The 14,242-nt window shown below is 39.4% G+C and overlaps 2 protein-coding genes across 2 annotated transcripts in view; both read left to right on the forward strand.

Annotated features, from left to right (window-relative positions):
• LOC108530186 (protocadherin beta-15) overlaps positions 1–14,242 on the forward strand; it is a 172,872-nt gene that overhangs the window by 18,736 nt on the left and 139,894 nt on the right. The window lies entirely within an intron of this gene.
• On the forward strand, positions 1,495–4,775 carry PCDHB4 (protocadherin beta 4). Its single transcript, XM_017872878.1, has one exon. It carries the CDS (start codon positions 1,737–1,739, stop codon positions 4,125–4,127), a length of 2,391 nt encoding a protein of 796 aa, XP_017728367.1. The 5' UTR covers positions 1,495–1,736; the 3' UTR covers positions 4,128–4,775.

Consider the following 14,242-nt stretch of genomic DNA (forward strand, 5'->3'; position numbering starts at 1 on the left):
TATTGGGGAGGGAGTCACCCGATTATCCAGGTGTTGTGTGTCTCAGTTCTCCTGGCTATGAACAGGGATTCCCTTCCCCCTTGTGCTTTCCAGGTGAGGCGATGCCTCGCCCTGCTTCAGCTCTCGCTGGTTGGGCTGCAGCAGCTGACCCGCACCGATTGTCCGGCACTCCCTAGTGAGATGACCCCAGTACCTCAGTTGAAAATGCAGAAATCACCAGTCTTCTGTGTCGCTCGCGCTGGGAGTTGGAGACTGGAGCTGTTCCTATTCGGCCATCTTGCTCCGCCCCTCAAAAATAATTTTTACTAATACTTTCTATCACTATCAGAATCTGAAACCTCAGATTTCATGCTTTAAAAATAATTCATTTAACATGAATTATAAATTATCATTATATGAGTTGGATAATTAAATAAAATAACAAGGTATTTAAGGGGAGAAAATCTTATATGTGGCAAGATAAGTGGTGCTCCATTCAATATATTAATTGCAACCAGTAAATTGGTTAACTGTGTCTCAGTGGTACCATTCTTTCTTTGAGAGTAATCACAGTAGTTGCATGCTGTGGTGGGATCCATTTTATACACACGTCTCTTTACTTCACCATATCTGAGTAGAGACAGCCTAAGTCACCCTTTGGTCACAGAATAAAATATTTTAAATCAGTGCTTCTTGTTTCCCCCAAAATTAGCTGGTCAAGGAATAAGATATCTGGGATACAAAAGGTGAATGTGGTAACAGGCAAACTCATTATAAAATATAGATTATATCTATCTCACTAAATAAGTTCAGCTTAAAACCTTTATCTTCACAAAATTCTGTGACTGTTACTCACTTTTGTCTTGACATTATCCTCATAATAGTCATGTAGAATAATCAAGTCCTGTCACCCTCTGAGCTTCAGTTTCAGTTTCTTTATCTTTTATTTCCTTTTTAGTTATAAGAATCTGTGATTCTAATACTATTTGCCTTACTCCTATGTTCAGTGTAGGTTCACACCGTAAATTACCTGATACAAAACAAGATACCTGTTTATTCACCTGTATTACTATTTGCACGTTAAAGTAGGAAAATAGAACCTATCATTTCAAAGTAGTTCCCCTTTAGACCATGTATAGAGAACATCTTAAACTTTTGCATCTTCACAAAGTTCTCACATTCTTAAAAGGAACATATGTAACTATTATGAATTGAATTGGAAGTGTATAAAAATTTGTCTCCTGTGTTTGGATTATGTAAAGAAATGGAGTTCTTTGAAATTTCACTGATAAGGGAGTGGGGAGACTGAGATATCTTCTTGATTTGTGCTCATGATTATTCTGGTTCATGCACTGCAATGAAATAACCTTTTAAATTATGCAGTTTAATGTAATAACAAAGTTTGTAAAATTCTGTACAGTTAAAATGGCTTTCATTTGAAAACTTCCCAAATACGCTGTCTTGAAGTTGTTAATTTCTCAGTCAAGACGCAGGGTGGCGCTGCAGGCTAAGTTGTGAATAAAGAGCCCTAAAAAGCTCGCGTATTCTTTTGTGTCGCCTAGACGCAATAAAAAACACACGGAAGAAGCGTTGCAAGGAGTGCAGGTTTATCAACGGCTTGGGGCAGCGATATACTAAACAAATTTAATATTAAAAGCAACTGTGTGACAATTCCTCCAAGCAAGATTTTAGAATTGAATGTCTAAAGTCTTGTTGTGGTTGCTGAAGGGATTGGATATAAGGACCTGGACTCCAACATGAAGAAGCTAGGGAGAATTCATCCAAACAGGCAAGTGTTGGCCTTTATTTTGATGGTGTTCTTGTCTCAGGTTCGCCTCAAGCCTATTCGTTATTCTGTATTGGAGGAAACAGAGAGCGGCTCCTTTGTAGCTCATCTGACCAAGGATCTGGGCCTGGGAATTGGGGAACTGGCCGCCTGGTCAGCTGGGGTGGTGTCTGATGATGACAAGCAGCGTTTGCAGCTGGATCGTCAGACTGGAGATTTGCTTCTGAGGGAGAAACTAGACCGGGAAGAGCTCAGTGGTCCTATTGAACCGTGTGTACTGCATTTCCAAGTGTTTCTGGAAATGCCCATGCAATTTTTTCAAGGAGAATTATTGATCCAGGACATAAATGATCACTCTCCAGTATTCCCCGAAAGGGAAGTGCTCTTGAAAATACCAGAAAATAGCCAGCCGGGGACTCTATTTCCGTTGCTAATAGCTGAGGATTTGGATGTGGGCAGCAATGGTCTCCAAAAATACACAATCAGCCCCAATTCTCATTTTCACATTCTCACTCGAAATCATAGTGAGGGCAAGAAATACCCAGATTTGGTGCAGGACAAACCACTGGATCGAGAGGAGCAACCTGAGTTCAGCTTAACCCTCGTGGCGCTGGATGGTGGGTCTCCACCTAGGTCTGGCACTGTCATGGTTCGAATCCTGATCATGGACATCAATGACAATGCTCCTGAGTTTGTGCACACTCCATATGGGGTGCAGGTCCTGGAAAACAGCCCCCTAGACTCTCCAATTGTTAGGGTCTTAGCTAGAGATGTAGATGCTGGAAACTTCGGGAGTGTTTCTTATGGTTTATTCCAAGCATCAGATGAAATTAGACAAACTTTCTCAATAAATGAAGTCACGGGAGAAATACAACTGAAAAAAAAATTGGATTTCGAAAAAAATAAATCTTACCATGTAGAAATTGAGGCCACAGATGGAGGAGGCCTTTCTGGGAAAGGCACTGTAGTCATAGAAGTGGTGGATGTGAATGACAATCCCCCAGAACTTATCATATCTTCACTCACCAGCTCCATCCCAGAAAATGCTCCTGAGACAGTAGTCTCTATCTTCCGAATTCGAGATAGAGATTCCGGAGAAAATGGAAAGACGATTTGCTCCATTCCAGATAATCTGCCGTTTGTTCTAAAACCAACTTTGAAGAACTTTTACACCCTGGTAACAGGGAGACCACTGGACAGAGAGACCAGAGCCGAGTACAACATCACCATCACCGTCACTGATCTGGGGACACCCAGGCTGAAAACCCAGCAGAGCATAACCGTGCAGGTCTCCAACGTCAATGACAACGCCCCCACCTTCACCCAAACCTCCTACACCCTGTTTGTCCGCGAGAACAACAGCCCCGCCCTGCACATCGGCAGCGTCAGCGCCACAGACAGAGACTCAGGTACCAACGCCCAAGTCACATACTTGCTGCTGCCGCCCCAGGACCCGCACCTGCCCCTCGCCTCCTTGGTCTCCATCAACGCAGACAACGGCCACCTGTTCGCCTGCAGGTCGCTGGACTACGAGGCCCTGCAGGAGTTCGAGTTCCGCGTGGGCGCCACAGACCGCGGCTCCCCGGCGCTGAGCAGCGAGGCGCTGGTGCGCGTGCTGGTGCTGGGCGCCAACGACAACTCGCCCTTCGTGTTGCACCCGCTGCAGAACGGCTCCGCGCCCTGCACCGAGCTGGTGCCCCGGCCGGCCGAGCCGGGCTACCTGGTGACCAAGGTGGTGGCGGTGGACGGTGACTCGGGTCAGAACGCCTGGCTGTCGTACCAGCTGCTCAAGGCCACGGAGCCCGGGCTGTTCGGCGTGTGGGCGCACAATGGCGAGGTGCGCACCGCCCGGCTGCTGAGTGAGCGCGACGCGGCCAAGCACAGGTTAGTGGTGCTGGTGAAGGACAATGGCGAGCCTCTGCGCTCGGCCACCGCCACGCTACACGTGCTCCTGGTGGACGGCTTCTCCCAGCTCTACCTGCCTCTCCCCGAGGCGGCCCCGGCCCAGGCCCGGGCCGACTCGCTCACCATCTACCTGGTGGTGGCGTTGGCCTCGGTGTCGTCGCTCTTCCTCTTGTCGGTGCTCCTGTTCGTGGCGGTGCGGCTGTGCAGGGGGAGCAGGGCGGCCTCGGTGGTGGGTCGCTGCTCGGTGCCCGAGGGCCCTTTTCCAGGGCATCAGGTGGGAGTGAGCGGCACCGAGACCCTGTCCCAGAGCTACCAGTACGAGGTGTGTCTGACAGGAGACTCTGGGACTGGTGAGTTCAAGTTCCTGAAGCCAATATTTCCTAATCTCTTGGTTCAGGACACCGGGAGGGAAGTTAAGGAAAACCCCAACTTCAGGAATAGCTTTGTGTTCAGTTAAGTGTTGTATTTAGTTTAGTGAACCGTTGATTAGTTTTGTCAAACTTCCCATTGCAATGCCTTTATTTTAAAAAATTGTCTACTTATCTAAATATTCATACCACAATTTCAAATCTACGCATGTCCCTGATAGAGCTAAATTTGTCCCTTTTTTATTGCTATTAATTGCACTTAACATTTTTAGTTATACTGGATATTTAGCATGGGTTTTCTCTATATTTGATCTATTGGTGGTTAATCTTTCTGTAACCATAAATTACTCAATTAGGATAAAAATAAATTATATTTTAATGAAATCCTTAAATTAACATCTTTTTAATGGAACATTTAAGTGAATATATGAACTCTTGAATTTCTCAATATTTGTTGTGCCTGTCTTTACCATGTAACTTAATGTTTGCAAGGCCAGAGTGTTTGAAATTTTTGTATTTAACTTTATAATTACCTTGTCCTTCCTGGTTGACTATACTAGGCTAAGCCCTCTTAATAGCCATGAGTATAAAATTTAGTATACTCGTTTTTCACAAACTGTATATAAACATGCACTTCATTACATTAGTAACACACTAAAATAGTGGTCCTTTTCTTCTCGTGACCACCATACGTCTAGTGATTATTTTGTTTATTTGGTTGCTACTTACCTAGCACATTGTAATGATCCATAAATGCTAATATTAAATTTTGTAAAAATAACTTATTTATAAATAATTATTAAAGAGAAAAATCTCATATAATTTGCCATAACCTTTCAATAAATAAAACTGTTAAATCACGGCCTGATATCATCTTAAAAAAAAAAAACTTAGAATCTGAAATAAGCCCCAAATTTCTCCCCAAAATCAAGACTCTTGAGACCATCATAGGTCTCCTTGTGCTCCCTTTTACTCCCTATAAATAGAAATGCAAGTATACTTTAATATGTATATATTTTTTGGTTTTCCTACAGCTTCTCCCCATCTTTCAAAAGAATCAGGAAATTTCGGGCCAGGCGCGGTGGCTCAAGCCTGTAATCCCAGCACTTTGGGAGGCCAAGACGGGCGGATCGGGAGGTCAGGAGATCGAGACCATCCTGGCTGACACGGTGAAACCCCGTCTCTACTAAAAAATACAAAAAACTAGCCGGGCGAGGTGGCGGGCCCCTGTAGTCCCAGCTACTCTGGAGGCTGAGGTAGGAGAATGGCGTAAACCCAGGAGGCGGAGCTTGCAGCAGTGAGCTGAGATCCGGCCACTACACTCCAGCCTGGGCGACACAGCGACACTCNAAAAAGAATCAGGAAATTTCTTCTGCACCTTGGCTATTCTGTTTAAATGTTTAAATCTGGTAATCAGTTGATTTCAGGTTTTTCATTGTACATTACTTTGCAGATATGGACAGTCTTTACAAAAATAATTTTTAAATGCTTAATTATTATTGTTTGTTCTTTAATGTAAACTTCAGTTATTTTGAATTAATTTAACTTCTCCATCATGCCAAAGTTGCATTGCATGAAATAAGTATTATTTTGTCGTTGTATAGACTGGAACAGTAATAACTTTATCTGAATTATAATTGTTTTATGCTGTGATCAGTAAGTCCAGTAAACCAGGTAAAGTTGTATAGATATAACTATAGGACACCTTTATTTTACTTTTGGCAGAATATGAGCAATTGAAGAACTTGCTTTATAATCTAACATTTATTTTTAAATCTCAAGTATCATCCTACTGGAGTTAAATTACTTGCACTTTTCCATAAATTACTCTTTTTTTCTAAACATGTAATGAAATAAAAAGGAAAATTGACCAAGTTATTCTTGAAACTTTTTTTTTTAGCGTTTATTCAATTTAAAAATCAAAGTGAAGAAGAGATAAAAGTGAGAATAGAATATAACATACAAATATATAAGACATAAATGTGGTAGCCAACTTTAATGTCTCTTTCCATTTATTATTAGCTATTTAAATGAAATAGCTTTGAGGCCGGGCATGGTGGCTCATGCCTATAATCCCAGCAGTTTGGGAGGCAGGGGGATCGCCTGAGGCCAGGAGTTCAAGACCAGCCTGGGCAAAATGGCGAAACCCCATCTCTAAAAAAAACACAAAAATTAGCTGGGTGTCGTGGTGCACACCTGTAATCCCAGCTAGAGGAGTGACTGAAGCAGGAGAATTCCTTGAACCCAGGAGGTGGAGGTTGTGGTGAGCCGCACCTCCAGCCACAGAGATCATACCACTGCACTCCAGCCTGGGCGACAGAGTGAGACTCTGTCTCAAAAAAAAAAAAAAAAAAAGGAATGAAATAGCTTTTATTTATGGCAAGTAAGAAATCTGGTTGAAGTTTTCACCAACTATGATGAAAGTCCGAAATCTTTTTTTGTTGTTGTTTATGCAGGGTAAGTCCAATTTATATAATCACCCAAATGAGACCGTTCAAATAAACACCCCAAACCCACATCATCCTTGGATGTATTCATAAAGCATGAATTATTCCTTACCACCTAGGGGCTACTACCAGACTTTGGTATAGTATAGATCAACATTTAAAAATTCAATTATTAGAATTTAGTTGTAAACATGATCCAAATAACTTTCACAACATGCATACCTTATGAAAATAGGCCAGTTCTCTTGTCACAGAATAAAATTAGAGAATGGAGGCCAAGAATCTTGATAATAACACCCATTCCAACAGGTATTTTCTCAAATTAATCTATTATATATGCATCTTTTACAGTTCCTCTGCTATTGTTATTTTTAGGCACAGCATATAATGAATTTAACACACGCTGTTTTGGAGACAGAAATTCTGAAGGCAATGTAGCCCATCTCAATTTAGAATCCCCCCTTCTTGGCTGGGTATGGTGGCTCATGCCTGTAATCCCAGCAGTTTGGGAGGCCATGTGGGGAGGATCGCTTGAGGCCAGGAGTTTGAGACCAGCGATCTCTGCTTACTGCAAGCTCCACCTCCAGGGTTCATGCCATTCCCCTGCCTCAGCCTCCCGAGTAGCTGGGACTACAGGCACCTGCCACCATGCCTGGCTAATTTTTTGTATTTTTTTTTTAATTAGAGATGGGGTTTCACCGTGTCAGCCAGGATGGTCTCGATCTCCTGACCTCGTGATCCGCCTGCCTCGGCCTCCCAAAGTGCTAGGATTACAGGCGTGAGCCGCCGTGCCCGGCTGAGAACCCTGTTTCAACAACCACAACAAATAGTTAGCTGATCATGGACACATCTGTAGTCCCAGCTACTTGGGAAGCTGAGGCAGGAAGATCGCCTGAGCCTAAGAGTTTGAGGCTGTAGTGAGCTACGATCATGCCACTGCACTCCAACCTGGGAGACCCAGCAAGACCCTGTCTCAAAACAAAACAAAACAAAACAAAACAAAACAAAACAAAACCAAAATCATCCCCTCTTCTTTTACTATCAAAAGTTACAAAATATATTTTGAATAGTCTAAGGTTAAAACTTATGCATATATTTAGTGAAATTCTGCTTCCAGAGTAGATGGATTATCTAGCAGCAGAAAGCAACTCTAAAAATTGGTTAAAATGTAAAATTATCTGTTTGAAGTAACTGAAAACAGATAATATAGTAAGATCTGAATGGGCCAAGATTCCTGAGAAGCAAAATTCTTGGAGGTGAAAACTGACTCCTGACAGGAGTTTTACCCTGAGAAAATATGCTAAGTCTGAGAACAAACAAAAAGCTTTTGTCAGAGACAGAGTAACTTGGGGTCCACTGGAAGATTCAAGTTCATGGCCAAATTTTCCCCTCAGGACACTTGTCAAACTCAGGGAAGCCCAGGGAAAAAACCTAAAAACCTAATTGGAAAATTTCTGAAAAGCAAAGTGAACTTCTAATAGTCTTGTAGAAATGTTAGAGTTTAGGACCTGCCATGGGGAGGGGCTGTGGAGAATATACCAAGTTCTCAGCTGAAAATTCTGGAGAGCTGGAACCTTGACAAAACCCAGTGCCTGTTTCAGCTGAGATGATTTGTTTAGACAGAACTCTATCAAGTTAACAGAGGAAAAGGTGAACTCTTGTTGGAGGAAGATAGTGTTTTAACCTTGGATAGCTTTTTATGTAAATATTCAGCATTCAATAAAAAATTCCTAGGTACACACACCAAAAACTGGATAACATGAATAAAACCAAGAGAAAAAAAAAGACAATAAAATTACCCATAGATGATTCAGATATTAAAATTAACTGAATGATGTTAAAATAAGTAAGACTAATATGTTAAAAATAAAGAACAATAGAGAAAATAAAGAGATAATTTCACTGGAGAATTGAACTTTAAAAGTGGAAGTTAGTTCTAGAACTGAAAAATTATATTATCTGAAATTAAAACTATTTAAATGGTTTAATGTCATAGTCATAAAAGAATACAGGATTAGTGGATGCAAGTCAATTAAATATTAACATCCAAATGTAAGCACAGAGAATAAAATAATAAAAAATAGAGAAAAGAACATTAGTGATATATGGAATGTAATTTTTAAAAATGCTAACATACTAAAAGAGAAAACAAGAATGAGGAATAAGCAATATTTGAAGAGATAATGATAAAGAATTTTCCAAAGTTGGTGAAAATCCTTAATCTTTCAAGATATTCAAGAAATAAATAATAACAGGCTAAATAAAAACAAAGCCCACTTATGCATATCATAGGAGAGCTTCTCAAGACCAAAGTTGAAGAGATAATTTTAAAACCAACCATATAAGAAATAGTACATTCCTGTTAAAGCAGCATCAGTGAAATGGAGAGTTGACTTTTCAGCATAAATCAGGAAATCAAAAGACAAAGGAATGACATCTTTAAAGTCCTGAAAGAAAATTACTACCAGGCTAGAATTCTATTGCCAGCAAACATATCCTTCAAAAATGAATGCAGTTTTCAGACAAAAATTAAGAATTAATGACAGTCATACCTGCATGAAAAGAAATACTTTTTTTTTTTTTTTTTGAGACAGAGTCTCACTCTGTTGCCCAGACTGGAGTGCAGTGGCACAATCTCGGCTCACTGCAATCTCCACCTCCTGGGTTCAAGCTATTCTCCCCATCTCAGCCTCCTGAGTATCTGGGATTACAGACATGTGCCGCCACGCCTGGCCAATTTTTCTATTTTTAGTAGAGACAGGGTTTCACCATGTTAGCCTGGCTGGTCTCAAACTCCTGACCTCAAGGGATCTGCCCGCCTTGGCCTCTGAAGGTGTTGGGATTACAGGTGTGAGCTACTGCATCTGGCCGAGAAATACTTTTAATGAAATGCATTAGGCAGAAGGAAAACAATCCAAAAGAAATCCCAGAATTGCAGGAATAAATGAAGAGCAATAAGAAAGGTCAATGTAGGCCGGGCGCGGTGGCTCAAGCCTGTAATCCCAGCACTTTGGGAGGCCGAGACGGGCGGATCACGAGGTCAGGAGATCGAGACCACCCTGGCTAATACGGTGAAACCCTGTCTCTACTAAAGAATACAAAAAAAAAACTAGCCGGGCGAGGTGGCGGGCGCCTGTAGTCCCAGATACTCGGGAGGCTGAGGCAGGAGAATGGCATAAACCCGGGAGGCGGAGCTTGCAGTGAGCTGAGATCCGGCCACCGCACTCCAGCCTGGGCGACAGAGCCAGACTCCGTCTCAAAAAAAAAAAAAAAAAAAAAAAAAAAAGAAAGGTCAATGTAAATGAATGTTGATTGAATATTGATTATACAAGGCAATAATATTAATACTAGTTTCTTAAAGGATTTAAATTATATATAAAATTTAAATTTATAACAATAATGTAAAAGGCAAAGGTATAAATAGAGTTAAAAAGTGTTAAGGCTGTAAGCATTATCATGCAAGTAGTAAAATTAGTAATGTGTGTTAGATTCTTGTATATTGAAGATGCATGCTGTAATTTCTTGGATAATCCTCAAAGTAATAAAACAGTAATTGAAGGAAGAAAATTAAAATATTTGAATAATCCAAAAGAAAATTAAACTGTAGTGACAAATAGAAAAATAATTAGATGGAAGTATGAATGGAAAGAGATCAGATATTATATTAATTTTATTTGGATTAAATAATCCAATTAAACAATAAAAATTGTCAGACTAAAGAAAAACTCAACTCTGTGCTATCAAATAAGTGTGTGTGTGAACACAGAAAGAGTGAAGATTTAAAGAATTGGATAAGGTATATAATAATATAAACACTAGCCAAAATAAATCTAGGTAGGTATACTTACATAAGACAAAAGAGACTTTAAGGAAAGATACATTACTAGAGACAAAGAGAAGTTTTTAATAAAAGAGGTAAATATACTAGAAATATGTTAGTTTTAAGCCTGAATATATCCCAATTAGATAACTACAAAATATATAAAGTTGCCAGAATACAAAGTAGACAAACCCAGTTACACTGGGAGATTTAATACAACTCTCTCAATTCCTATTAGAATAAGAAGAAAAAACACACACATACAAAAAATATTGAAGATCCGAACCACACGAACATCATATTCAAATAAATTGACATACATAGCACACTGGAGCATACACATTCTTCTTACATGCTTGTGGGATATATAAAAATTGTTCATGTTCTTTGTCATGAATGAAGCCTCAAATATTTAAAAAAAGAATTGAGACCGGGCACAGTGGCTCACACCTGTAATCCCAGCAGTTCAGGAGGCAGAGACGGGCGGATCACGACGTCAGGAGTTTGAAACCAGCCTGGTCAACATGGTGAAACCCCGTCTCTACTAAAAATACAAAAATTACCAGGATATGGTGGTGGGCACCTGTAATCCCAGCTACTTGGGCGGCTGAGGCAGGAAAATTGCTCGAAACCGGGAGGCAGAGGTTTCAGTGAGCTGAGATCGTGCCACTGCACTGCAGCCTGGGCGACAGAGCAAACTCCGTCTCGAGGGGGGAAAGAAATTTAAACGACTCGGAGTATGTTCTTTGACCACAGTGGAATTAAACCAGAAACAAAAATATAATAAGAAATCTCCAAATATTTTAAAATTAAATTGCATAATCCATGAGTCAAAAAGAAATCACAACAGAAATTTCCAAATATTTTGAACAGGGAAAAATTAAGACCTGGCATATCAAAACAGTACTTAGAGGGAAATTTAAAATCTTAAACGCACATGTTAGAAAAGCAAGGCTAAAAATCAATAATCTAAGCTTTCATCTCAAGAAGCTAGAAAAAGAACAGCAAATCAAATGCAAATAAAGATGGAAGACAATTTTATACACACACACATAGGCAGAAACAAAATAAATGACAAATACTCAACAGAGGAAATCAGTGAAGTGAAAAGTTGGTTTCCACAATGATTAAAATTTAAAACTCTTTGACTAATCAAGATAAAAAGAGGGAAAACACCAACTGCCAATATCAGGATAAAAAAAACCACAACTATGGGCCGGGCGTGGTGGCTCACGCCTGTAATCCCGGCACTTTGGGAGGCCGAGACGGGCGGATCACGAGGTCAGGCGATCAAGACCATCCTGGCTAACATGGTGAAACCCCATCTCTACTAAAAATACAAAAAATTAGCCCGGCATGGTGGTGGGCGCCTGTAGTCCCAGCTACTCGGGAGGCTGAGGCAGGAGAATGGCGTGAACCCGGGGGGGCGGAGCTTGCAGTGAGTGGAGATCACGCCACTACCCTCCAGCCTGGGGTACAGAGGGAGACTCCGTCTCAAAAAACAACAACAAACTACCAACCTACAGACATTTAAAATATAAAAAGGAAGTATTATGAACAATTTTATGCCAACAAACTTGACAATTTATGTAAAACAGAAACCATCCTTTAAAAACAGGACAAAATTCTGGAGGCTGAGGCGGGAGAATGGCGTGAACCCCGGGGGCGGGGGGAGCTTGCAGTGAGCTGAGATCCGGCCACTGTACTCCAGCTGGCGACAGAGCCGAGACTTCTGTCTCAAAAAAAAAAAAAAAAAAAAAAAAAAAAGGACAAAATTAAGATCTGATTATCATATCTATCTATATTAATGAAAGTTGTTCATTAAAAACCTTCCCCACTCTAAATTCACAGCAGTGAATTCTCCCCAATATTTATGTCAAAATTATCACTAATTTGTACGAACTCCTTCAGAGAGTAGAAAAATAGACAACATTTTCCAAATCATTTCGGTGCCAGCATAAATCTGAATAGGTTATAATATTCAAACCTGAATAGGATATTATAAGAAATGAAAATTACCAACTATTCTTTTTTTATAAATAGGTATGGAAAATTCATTTTAAAATATTAGCAAATAAAATTTAAAATGTATAAAAGAGAAATAATTATTGGAAAATGGAGTTTATTTTAGGAATACAGAGGCAGTTTAATATTTGAAAATTGATCATTATAACTTACCATATTAAAAGATAAAAAAACATGATTATTTCAATGGATACAGGAAAAAGTCATGTAATAAAATTCAACACACAGTAGTGGTAAAATTATTAGCAAACTAAAATCAAAGGGAACTTTCGGAGTGACTTTGAAAACCTACAGGAAACATCATGAATGATAAGTTTTCAAAAACTTTCCCCTGGAGATCAAGAATGAAACAAGGATACCTGTCTTTTCTTCTCCAATTTAGTATTCTGTCACAGGTTCTAAACAGCGGAATAAAGCAAAGAAGAAATAAAAGGCACTCTGATTCAAAGGGAAAAAATAAAATGTCTTTTAAGTAGACGTGATTGTATACATTGAAAGCCATGAAGAATCTACAGGCTACTAGAATTAACAAATGAAGTTAACAATGCCGCTGGATACAAGGTCAACATACAAACATGAGTTCTATTTCTATACAGCAACAAAAAAGTGAAAAATTTAAATATTATGCACAATAATTTCAAAAATAGCAGCTATTTATAAACAAATCTAGTTGAATATTTATAAGACTTCTACATTGAAAACTAAAATATTGAGAGAACTTAAAGAAGATCTAAATAATTACGGGAGTATACAATGTTCACTAGTTGGAAGACTGAGTGTTGGGAATATGTCAGCTCTCCCTTAGTCATTCCATAGATTCAATAAAATCTTAAAATTTCAGCAGCTTTCTTTGTGAAAATTAATGAGCTGAAAGTTAAGTTTATTTGAAAATACAAAAACAGTAATAACCAAAGGAACCTTGATGAAAAGGAACCAAACTGGAGATACTACACCAAAGTCATGATCCATAGAAGAAAGAGTTAATAAGCTGGACTTCATTAAAATTAAAACTTTCTGCTCTGCAAAAGATACTATGAAGAGAATGAAAAGACAAGACATAAACTAGGAGAAAATATTTGCAAAAGACATATCTGATAAAGGACTGTTATTCAAAATACACAAAGAATGACTGAAACTGAGCAACAAGAACCCAACTTAAAAATGAGCCAAAGACCTTAACAGACACCTCACCAAAGAAGATATACAGGTGGCAAATAAACATATGAAAAGATTCTCCACATCATATATTAATATTAACAGAGAAATGTAAATTAAAATAACAGTGAAATACGACTACACACCTATTAGAATGACCAAACTCTAGGATACTAACAGTTCCAAATGCTGGTAATGAGAGCAACAGGGGCTCTCTTTCATTGCTGGTGGGAATGCAAAATGGTACAGACACTTTGGAAGACAGTTTGGCAGCTTGATAAAAAACAAAATATACTTTTACCATGTTATCCAGCACTCTTGTTCCTTAGTATTTGCCCAAAGGAGTTGAAAATTTATGTTCACACAAAAACCTGCACAGGGACGTTTATAGCAGTTTCATTCATAATTGCCAAAACTTGGAAGCAACCAAGATGTCAGTTAGTAGGTGAATGGATAAACAAACTGCAGTTCATTCAACCCGTAGAATACTATTCAGCATCAAAAAGAAGTGAGCTACCAACCCGTGAAAAGACATTGAGGAAATCTAAATGAATATTACTAAATGAAAGAAGCCAATCTGAAAAGACTACATACCGTATGATTTCAACTACATGATGCTCTAGAAAAAGCAACACTGTGGCGTAAAAAAATCCATTTACATTGGGTTCTAGGGGAGGGAGGGAGGTATAAATAAGTGTAGCACAGGGGATTTTTAGGGCAGTGAAACTACTTTGTATGACACTATAAAGGTGAATAC

The sequence above is a fragment of the Rhinopithecus bieti genome, unplaced genomic scaffold, assembly GCF_001698545.2.
Source record: "Rhinopithecus bieti isolate Rb0 unplaced genomic scaffold, ASM169854v2 scaffold_7438, whole genome shotgun sequence".
Lineage (NCBI taxonomy): Eukaryota > Metazoa > Chordata > Mammalia > Primates > Cercopithecidae > Rhinopithecus > Rhinopithecus bieti.